The sequence below is a fragment of the Phaethon aethereus genome (assembly GCF_964289735.1).
Source record: "Phaethon aethereus genome assembly, chromosome: 1".
Classification (NCBI taxonomy): Eukaryota; Metazoa; Chordata; class Aves; order Phaethontiformes; family Phaethontidae; genus Phaethon; species Phaethon aethereus.
Genome location: NC_138575.1, coordinates 17,002,819 through 17,013,765, shown reverse-complemented (window position 1 = coordinate 17,013,765; position 10,947 = coordinate 17,002,819). Strand labels below are relative to the sequence as shown.

The following is a 10,947-nucleotide window of genomic DNA, read 5'->3' as shown; positions in this document are numbered from 1 at the left end:
ATTCTGCAGGCCAAGTCTTAGGCAAAAATTCACCTACAAAACCTAAGTGTGTTGGTAGTTTTTTGCAGTGAATCGGGCTTTCACTAGGAATTAACATAAGCTGCAGTGACTAATCTTACACTCTGTGCACTTGCTTATTTTCTTTTCACAGATCAACCACTTTCTTCCTTAATACTAAAACGCTGAAGTCTTACATAGCATTGAGAGCATTATTTTCTGCTGGCTGTGTTTCTCTATGCTCTAAGCCTCTATCACAATGCATGCAAAGGATAATGGCTGAACTTGTAATGCTTTTAACTAAAAAAATACTTTAAAAAACATAAACCATAAATTATTTATTCCTCTTTGTCCATTGTTTTAAGCACTGAGTCTTCTCCCAAGATTTTACACAGTTCGTTCAGTCTCTGCTGCATTTTAGGAATTCCTGCAAGTTGGGATTCCAGTCTCTGTTTTTCCTCACTCAGTGATAAACGGATAGCCGTGTCCAGCTGCTCGAAACGCCAGCCGCCTTGTCCGTCAAACTGCAGCAGGTGAGTGTGGTACTTCCTGCAGTAGAAATCAAGACATCAGTAATGGCTCAGGGAACAGATGGTTCACTTTTGCACGCAGAGTTGGACGTCCGTGTCTCTTTTCAACGGTGCCTCTCAGGAAGTTGAGAGTTCTGGATCACTGGGTAAGACTGGTCTTTTTCAGTGACTCAATCCCAGGACACTCTTTCATGCGGGGTTTGGGCATTTCAAAGCCTGTCACCAGGACCTCCCTAGGCCATCTAGTGAAATCCAGCAGCGAGGTGCCAGCCGTAAGCTACCAGCACCGGCGTGGGCTCCCCAGCTGGGGCGGTCATCGCCTCCAGCAGCCCGCACGGCCGGGCTCGTCGAGGCCCGCACCTGCGGTGATGCTGGCAGGAGCAGGCAGCAGGCCTGCGGAGGGTCCCCTCACCGTCTGCTGTCCCTGGCCAAGGTGGTGGCCTCCCTCCTCCTGCCTCCCTCCCAGAAACATTGTCTGTGGCTACAGTTGCCTTCACTGCGATTCCAACAGACTCCTTTTGCTCCAGGAGCGTGAACAGCAGAAGCAGTCAAGGCTCCCTCTGCTCCAGGAATGCTAGTCCCAGTTTATTTACCTCGCTTTCTGGGAGACATTTTACCTCTTAGCAGAAAATACATTCAGGCAGGCACGGTGCACCTGATGCTACTGATAAAACTCTAGCTTGTTCAAATTACACCTCAGTTTGTTCCCCTGCATCTTATAAGGTTGGCTAAAGAAACCTCCAGTCCTAAAACATGGTTCAGTTTGCAAAGGGCCAAAATAAAAAAGTCTGTGTAGGAGTCACAGATCTTTCCATGAGTATCAGGGTGTGTGCACCGAAAATATTCAAAGGTGTACATGTGGAGTTTGTCAAGACCTGACAAGACATTTATCAAGAGGTGCAAGAGGAAGAGCAGAGAGTTCCCTCAAGAGCTGCTGCTATGACTGTATAATTTATCACTATAAATTACAGAAGATGAGACACATCATAAAACAGTGATTATAAATCCCATCCAGGGAATGTGACAGTTCAATAAACTCAATAGCTTATGACATGGGACTCAAAAGAGATTCAACTCCAGGCTTATATTCACCACTTCTTGCATATTATTCTTTGTGACACCGAATCCTTAACCTATCCCTCTCTTTCCCCCCCACACCAAAAACCCCCCAAAATCAGGAAGCTAAGATAGCTGATTGAGATGTCCAATGTTTGTAGTCTAGGAAAGTAGCCAATATTTGGATTAAAAGAGCAAGTATTTCCTGGTATAATCTTGAGGAGGAGAAAACAGCATGTGAACCTGTTTTTTCTCTATGCAGTGCAGTCTCTGTGGAAACATACCTCAGCTGAAGGCATCTCATGCTTATTTCTAAATACTCAGCACTTCTTTTTACTTCTCCAGAACCTCACAAATCACCAGATTTCTGAAAATTTCAGTAATACTGTGGAGGTTACAAGAACAATCCCAAACCTTCCTGAATAGCACCAGTACTAGGAAACTGAACTTAAAAGATCTTTCTCACAAGCTCTTTTGCATAACTTTCCCTCTGCATCATCATTATTTATAGGTGAGAGGCTCTGAAATACCTGTTTTCTTGAGCAGTGGCTTTAAAATAATGCCAAACATTAAAAAATGTAAATACTACTTTTCTTTTTAAGTGTAATTTAAATTATTTTAAAAACAAATGTCTATGTGACTTTTTTTTTTCCTGTCAGAATACCCATTTTTTCTTAACATTTGGGGTCCTGATCCAACAAAAGCCATTTCCACTGTCACTGTCTACAGAGAGGAAGGAGAAATGCTGGGGAAACCGTTCTTTTTCAGAGAAGCAGACACTGATACAATTTCTTTCCTTTAAGGCAACAGAGTAGTAATGGATTTTTTTGTCATCAGTTTAAAAAAAGCAAACAATCTGACAGTAGAGACCAAGGACTTCAGAACAAATAGCCTCTGCTAATGTTAGCTTACACCTTCTTGATCTCCTCTTGCCCTGTAAAGTATTTGGTTGTTTTATGTATTCAGTAACTACATTTATTTCCTTTAAGGGACTCTTCCATATTTAGTACTCCCTCACTAGAATAGTATTTCTCAGAATTTCAGTATTTCTTTTTTTAGTAGACAACCAAATTTTGAAAGCTCACAACGCCTGCAGATAGAGGACACAACTGAAGTTAAAACACCAGATGTATTATTCCTATGGAAGAATAAAGAACAGTTTAACCATGTGCCATGTTTCCCATCTTCTCCCTGCACTGGTAAACTTCCCCAGGACAGCTCATGTATGTTGCCACCTTTACAGAATAATCTGGTGATATCTGTCGTGGCTCTGGTGTGTGGACTAATTAATTGCCTCTTAGATAGCTGCATGTTGCTATTAATAATTAATAACTGAAACACATCTAAAAAAATAAGAGGGAAGAATAAATACATGTCAAAGCGTGAAAAAAATCAATGCTAAATGCATTTACATCACTATTATTGTAGACAAGTTATCTTAGAAAGTGCAGTAGATATTGTTTAAACAACTGCCCTAGTACGAAGAATAAAGGCCAATCCACTGCCTGTCAGAAAGCTAAAAGCAAGGACCATGATAAATCTCTGAACATACTTACCAAAGAGAAGGTCTGTGTGTTATGGAAAGCAGGGATATCCCAGCAGCTTTTGCAGCTTGGAATATCGTTCCTTCAACATCAATGCTTACAGCACTTGTGCATTCGTCCAGCAATGCATATTTCGGCCTTTCAAAAACAGATAAAGATTACTCTTCTATGTTTTAGACAGTATTCCCATGTATGATGTTCAATTGAAAGAACAACAGAAAGGAGAGAGCTACTTTTGCCAGACAGCTGTCTTTCATCTACAGCTGGATGCTAGCTAGCAACTACATAAAGTTTCCATGCATTATTCAGGTGCAGAGGAAAAATGGGTTTTATTTCCTGGTCCGTCTGAGTACACAGCAATCAAACTTCTGCATTCTAGTTTGACCTATTCTGTCATCAAGTCATGCAGTAGCTACAGCCAACTCAGGAACTTTCTAACCACTGCTATGTATGGACTGGGCTGCCTTTGCATGCTTGCAGTCTTCAAAACCGAAGTTTTAGAGCTTGGCTTTCAAATTCCCACAGCCTCTGGAACAGTCCGTCAGACTTCTGCAATATTTGTAAGACAGATGCAGGGAAGATGTTTGTGCCTGAGATGTTAAAGAAAGGAACAACTGGAAAAGATGGGAAAAAGATGGAAAAAGAAAACATAGGGAAGTGATTGTGCCCCTGTACTCGGCACTGGTGGGGCCGCACCTTGAATACTGTGTTCAGTTTTGGGCTCCTCACTACAAGAAGGACGCTGAAGTGCTGGAGCGTGTCCAGAGAAGGGCAGCAAAGCTGGTAAGGGGTCTGGAGCACAATTCTTACGAGGAGTGGCTGAGGGAACTGGGGTTGTTTATTCTGGAGAAGAGGAGGCTGAGAGGAGACCTTGTCGCTCACTATAACTACCTGAAAGGGGGTTGTGGTGAGGTGGGTGTTGTTCTCTTCTCCCAAGTAACTAGCGATAGGATGAGAGGAAATGGCCTCAAGTTGTGCCAGGGGAGGTTTAGATTGGATATTAGGAAAAATTTCTTTACTGAGAGAGTGGTAAAACATTGGCACAGGCTGCCCAGGGAGGTGATGGAGTCACCATCACTGAAAGTGTTCAAAAAACATGTAGACGTGGCATTTCGAGACATGGTTTAGTGGGCATGGTGGTGTTGGGTTGATGGTTGGACTTGATGATCTTAAAGGTCTTTTCCAACCTTAATGATTCTGTGATTCTTTGAAACATAATGCAGTGTTGCCAAAAGCAAAGCTGAAGTAAGAAGCATTGCTCAAATTAAAAGCAGAGCTTGTACGAATAAATGACAAGGTCTGTGGTCCTATGCAACCATGTAGCAGTACTGCATATTGCATGGACATTATAGTCTACTACTGCTCAATCTATTACAGCAAACCTGCAAAACTCTTCCTCATTTTCAGACGCTACTTAAAGAACAAATCAAAATGCTTACTTGTGGTAAAACATCCGAGCCATGCCCATCCTTTGTTTTTCTCCTCCTGATAAGACGTCTTTCCAATCCATGATGGCATCCCAGCCTTTTAAAAAAATGCAAACAAAATGTGTCAGGACAATGTTGGTTTATGAAGGAAATGCAGCTGCACTTGCAACATCTCTGCAATTTGCAACCAAAATCATAAAGAGCACTTCCATTGCAGAAGAGACAGCTCAGGGTTCTGGATCACATCATCTGAGATACCTCAATGCCTTTCCACTGGCACTCAACTGGAACAATGTGCCAAATATCATGTCAATTTTGAAAGTGGTATTTAACTTTCTTGGTCATGTAGGTATTGTCAAAAAACTTTACTTACTATCCCTTTGAAAAAACATCTTTTACCTGTGTATAACTAATTATTTTATTCTCTCATGTTTGTTCTATAAAACAATTTGCTATTTCTTCTTGAAAGCTGTGAGAGGAAATTTAAAAACAAATACAAAGAAATAAAGTGTAAAAAACATGAAGAGCAATGCTGGACTCCAGTCACTATTGTAGACAAAGAATAACTGTCAGCAAACTCAACAGAACCACAGGTGCAGACACAGGGATGCATTCTGTGAGCGCAGACAAGCAGCTAACATAGAAAACTGCATACAGTCAGGAGGATTTTCTATACAAACTTCCCACTACCTTGTATTTAGAAATGACACACAACGGTTACAACACTGGGTATCCTTATTTAATACTCTGCATGGCCTCTAACTGATTTTTTTCTTTATCACTTTCAGATACATGCAATGGGAGCATGGTGCATTTTATCTGTGATCTTACAGCGGAGTGGTGTTTCTATGAGTACTCTCACATGATTCATTCCCACTAATGAAAAACTTCAAATACCAAATGATCCTACTGAAAATAAGTTTTCAATCAAACAATCCAGATGGATAGAGCAGCAAAATAGATGAGTTTTGAAAAGGAAGAGTGTGGATGAAGAGAAATCTGATAAGACATTTCTCTCAATAGATCATCTATTCATGTGACAAGCAGCTGGGGTGGGGCTGAGAGAGGAGGAGAACATTTTTCCAAATCAGCTCGAAAGCAGTGTAACTAAAAAATTAACAACACAACCAAAAACCCTTTTCTGCCACTGCCCAACTGAAAATAAACATTTGCCAGAAAAGACTATAAACAGGTCAAGCAAGGAGGGTGGGCTGTGTCATTTCTGATACCTGAACAAAGGTGAGACAAGTGGGGCTTGTGAAGGTGCAGGAGGGTAGGGAGTGCTCTGCCCATGCTTGGTGCTACACTGGGGCTTGGTAGGTCTGAACAAAACCTCAGTGATGCATCTGGTGAGAGGCTGTGTGGCTGAAAACAGGAACTGATAATGCTAGAGACTGAATTCCAAGAATTTTCTCTATGTAAATTGTAAAATATTAATGATTTTTTAATATATGTGTATATAATTAGATCTAGAAACCAGGCATGCACACACCAGAAATACATCACCTTTAGTGATCCTATTGTTCTTCCTTAGTTTCCTTCCATTCTTGTTTAAGGATCCCAGTGGGCACCCCCCCAGGGGCACATACAGTGCTTTCTACCAGTGGGCTCCTAGCAAAGACGGAATTGTGTAATGATTAACTGAATCACCATTTGGGTTAACTCTGGCAAAGGGAACAGATACACAGAGGCTGCTGGTGCTGAGCAGTCCCCGTGCTGGGACCACACAGAGAGCTGGAATGCTGTTCACCTTCAGCTTCCAAAAAAGGCTGTAGAACACCTGGAGCGCTCCTTTTTGGCAAAGGGCTCTAGGGGCAAGGAATGGCAATGGCTCTTTATGAAAGCCATAGAAACAACCGTGCTTCTGAAGACAACGTTCGGGCTGCTGCTTATATTCTGTTATTTTTAAGCTGAGAATATAGACAAGATCCAGGGATCTGGATCTGAGCTAGCGTGTGGGTGGGTGTGCACGCGTGCACATGTGCCTGGGGAAGCAGTGCCTGGCGTTCGTACAGTTTCTTCCAGATCAGCTGGTTTATAAAGACTTACTAAAAGACAAAAAGGAAATGAAGTTCAAGAAGAAGCATCATCTTGTCAGCAAAATCATTCTACTATTAAAGGTGTAAGAATTAGCCTCTGTTTACCAGGATATGATGGTCACCTCCGTGGTCACTTCAACTTACATTCTAACTGAATATTAGAAGTGTGTCTTGTCCCTTCCTGCCTAGCTCTGTCCCTGAACTTTCCTATTTGCCACCTGGAATGCCTCAAACAACAGATAAGGAAGGATCCATTTTAATATCATCCCTTTTAAAAATTATTTTCTAATGTCTGAACAATTTCCTCTGAACACTCAGGCATTGTAACTCACAATAAACTGACTCCCTACTGTGCATTAACAATAATGCACCTACTTGTTTCTCTTTTCTTCCTGCTGACATGACACAGGTCAGTGAAGGTCATTAGCCTTCTGGAAATACCAGCCAAGTCAGTGGCTTACATCACCCATAGCTATATCCACTTTACAAATGAAGAAATTAAATGGCTTGTCCATGAACGCAAGAAATGAAATGGCTTGTTCATGAACACAGCACAAAGCTCTCAGCAGGTACAAACATAATCCTGGCCTTCAGAGTCCAAATTCCTTGCCCAACTTCTTGTTAGACGTAGCCTTTGATTGCACATGGTATGGTGTAGCTGTGAGGAACACTGGATGTCACAGAAATACCTTTTGCAAGTAGTAAGACAAAGATCAAGCGTAATGTGCTGGGGCAGAGTAACAGCAGTAGAAGTACATACAGTAGAAGTACATACAGACCAACAGCAGAAACGAGTGATAGCCTCATGACAGCAGCATTTAATTTTCTTGCATGGCTTCTTTTATAATTCCTTTTACCTCCATTTTCTGAAGGAAAAAGCAAGCTAAATTTGATAACAAAAAACCTGTTACATCTGAGGTCTGTAGCGCTGTGTATCCTTCATCCTTGTGAATCCTCACACTTACATGCAAGACAGAGCATTCAGCTGCCATAAAAAGATACACTTAAAAGTTCCTTTTCCAGATCTACGTTCTGGTGCACTTCATCAGATGTGGACTGGAGCGTAACAGCTTCATGACAGAAGAAAGGCTACAGCAGCTAACTAGAGCCAGAGAGTCCACCCCTGGTGAGTTTTTGAACATGGAGGCCTCTTGCACAGCGTATGTCCCCAGGCAGTTGTCAAAATGGAAGAGAGCCCGGGTGCTGTGCAGGATGAATATGCAAGGGCAATCCTTAGCTGAGAAGGAACAAAGAGACCATCAATTGCCTGAGCCCCAGCTCAGCATGACACTGCAGGGATTTGTGTCTCTGGATTTCGGAGCCACTGGAAAAGCCGGCAGAACGCTCCAGAGCCCCTGCTGGTACCAGTAACAAAAGCAAATCCAGGGCTAAAATGTTCAGATGAAAAAACCTCGGAGAGAGGAAATGTGCTTGTCTATGTGTTTATATATGGCCTAGCACAAAGGTTCCCTGGACAAGAGCCAAAGATACGACAAATGTGCAAAATAATGAGGAATAATTATAATCTGGGGTGCTCAGAAACCATAAACAGGTTGAACTTGTTCAGTAGTGTCATCAGCCCCAACCTGACAGGCCCAGTCATGCGTTCACCATGCTGCTACACGTACTTACGTCTCCTCTCATGTGACAGTCTATCAGCAGCCTAAGGCTGCATCATGACTGACACCTGCTAAATATACACAGATTTTCAAAGCAAGTCAAAAAGGAACTACTTTATGTGTATCTACTGCACATCTCCATGATATCACCCACGATTTCTGGACATGCCTTTTCACCATCCATGCTGGACACAACCTTCTTTGCTACTCTCATTTTGTATGAAATTATTGTTCTGGTGGAGCTAGCAACTTTGCAGGTGTTGATGGGGGCACCTTATTGATAATACAAAGGCAAATAACAAAATGGCATTCCTCTAATATCCAGCAGGTGAGAAAAACGTCGGTGTGGGAAGTGGGAAAGGAAAGTGGGAAGGAAATTCTGCCCCTAGCAGCAAGGGGGGCTACTGTCAACAGCAGCTGCACTGGGTTCTTCTAGGGCGTGGGCTCAGGGACATCTGGAATGGTGGTGGTGGGGAGGGGGTTTGTTATTTTGGTGGTTTTGATGTATTCCGTTGACTGAAAAAAGTTTCAAGAGGGTAACACAGAAGCTACGTGCCAAACTGGGCTACTTATTCTTGTAACCATTTTATTTACTTCTAACTGGGTCAAACTGTATTGCTAGAAAAAGAGAGGCGTTTCTGTCATTGGCAGCAACAAGAACATCAGGCTCTTGTTGGCATTTTACACTTGGAATCTGGTGACCCTTGTACTGATGCAACGTGGAAGTAATTCAGCTAGAGACAATAACGTTACACCAGGACAAATGAATTGAGTCAGAGTTGCGCACTTCTGGCTCCATCTGGCTTTTTCATAACTGCCCACAGGGAGCAGAACACAAAACTGCAAAGCATCATATTATACATGCAAGACATTCGTGGTCAATTAAAGCACAACAGGGTCATGCCCTAAGGAGCCTGCTGGCTGGTAGAGGCTTAATACTCAGGGGTTGGGTGAAAGGGGAAGAGGCAGAGGTAAGGCTCTGAAGGAGAGGAGGATCTACAGGAAAAAATATTGAAGAATGATATTAGATTTCTATAACTTCATGACTGAAAGGTAATTAGCTCCATTCCTGGAACAGTTTATGGAAATGGTTCAAAGTAGCATGGACGTATCCCATATATCCACAAGAATGAGTAACTAAAAATGGTTTCATTGATTTTTTTTTCAGATGTAATACCTTTTCAAAAACTGCATATAATAGATAAATAGAAATTTGCTGGGAATTTTTCAGCAAAACTATTTTCTATTGGAAAATGCCAGTGTTTTTCAACCACCAAAGCAGTTTGCAAAAAGAAAAAAGACAGTTTGGGGCAAATCCCTTGTTCTACAAGCTTTATATGGGATTTTTCATTATTTCACAAAGAAAAAAGTTCAATTTTTAATAGTAATAATTTTATGTTAAAAATCTGATTTTAAGTAAAAGAATAAAATAAAAATCAGAATTAAAAAAAACAGCTATGGATAAACAAAAATTTCAATTATTCATTTTCAACAAGTATTTCTCTGACTTGCTGGTTCAAAAAACCAGAATATTTCAAGAATAGGCAAGCATACGAAATCCATGTAATGTGTCAAATCATATGTCACAGATTTCCTCTCTGCTCCTACCTTGGCACTTGTCTCCTGCAAATGCCCAAGGAGAAAACGGAACATGTAAGTGTATTATGGTCCTAAAATTTTCCTGGTATGTGGTAATCTCTCCCCCCATTTTCCGGCTTTGTCCACTTCTGTCATTTTAGATTGCCAAGTAGCTAAGACACTTTTTTTTTAAACATTTGTTTGTGCAGACTTTTGCACAGTGTGCCCTGAATGGAGTTTCAATAGAGCAGCAGTGAACATTAACAGTGTCCTCTAGGCTTTTTCATAGATTGTGTGTGTCTCGCATGTGCAGTCAGACAGGCAGAAGAGCAAGAATGGGGTCAGCAATGAACACTTTCTTTGGCATAGAAAGTAGAGTGAGACTGATCCAAACCTGGGTTTTCAGTTTGGCAATAGAGAACACTGACCCCAGCCAATGGCATCTCTCACGTGGAGCACAGTAACTGCCCCATCATCAGTTACATGCTCCAGCTGCAGGGTTATAAACCACAACGATGTGAATTCAGAGACTGATGGGGATATGGTTTTGGCTGCTGAGGGTCATGTGTTGTTCAGTACATCTACAAGTACTAGCAGGCTATGAATGCACACTCCACAGTGGCTTCTTGCCACTGACAATTTAACTGCTCCTCCTTTTCCAGCTCCCCATTCCAACACATCTGCTTGTTCTTCAGCAATCTGGGCACTTCACTTAGTGAAGTGAGTGACTCAGGAATACTAACAGGAGTAGTTATAATGTCAGTGTAGGGAGTAGAGGCCTTCTCTGCAATTATTCTGGTCACTGAGTTTAGCTCTCTGCCCACTTTCTCAATCTTTGTGTCATGGTATCAGATCTGAATAACAATATGAATCAGAATGATGGCAGATTCTTATTTTCTATTCTAACTTGAGGGCCAACAGTCATTATTACATTCTTAACGAAGAAACATTAACCCATGGAAAGATAAGGGTCTATCAACAGGACTGTGAGGTGGAGAAGTATCTGTAGGTATAAAGCTGCTACTGTAAATGATTACTACTCCCTACTCTAAAATGTGCAGAAAAGACACCAGGTGAGTGTCCATGCATACTTCAAAAATAAAATTCACCTTCTGCCTTTTGAACAGAGCAACAGGCTGCCATCCAGGAATGGGAAT

The 10,947-nt window shown here is 41.7% G+C and overlaps 1 protein-coding gene across 1 annotated transcript in view; it reads right to left on the bottom strand.

Annotated features, from left to right (window-relative positions):
* Positions 1-335: 335 nt before the first annotated feature.
* The window catches only part of ABCD2 (ATP binding cassette subfamily D member 2), a gene marked incomplete at both ends in the record, with an annotated part of 49,046 nt that continues 38,434 nt past the window's right edge, over positions 336-10,947 (bottom strand). Inside the window, 3 exons of the mRNA XM_082003012.1 lie at positions 336-546; positions 3,140-3,265; positions 4,567-4,651. Coding sequence (XP_081859138.1) covers positions 336-546; positions 3,140-3,265; positions 4,567-4,651 — 422 coding nt within the window. The remainder of the gene's footprint in view (positions 547-3,139; positions 3,266-4,566; positions 4,652-10,947) is intronic.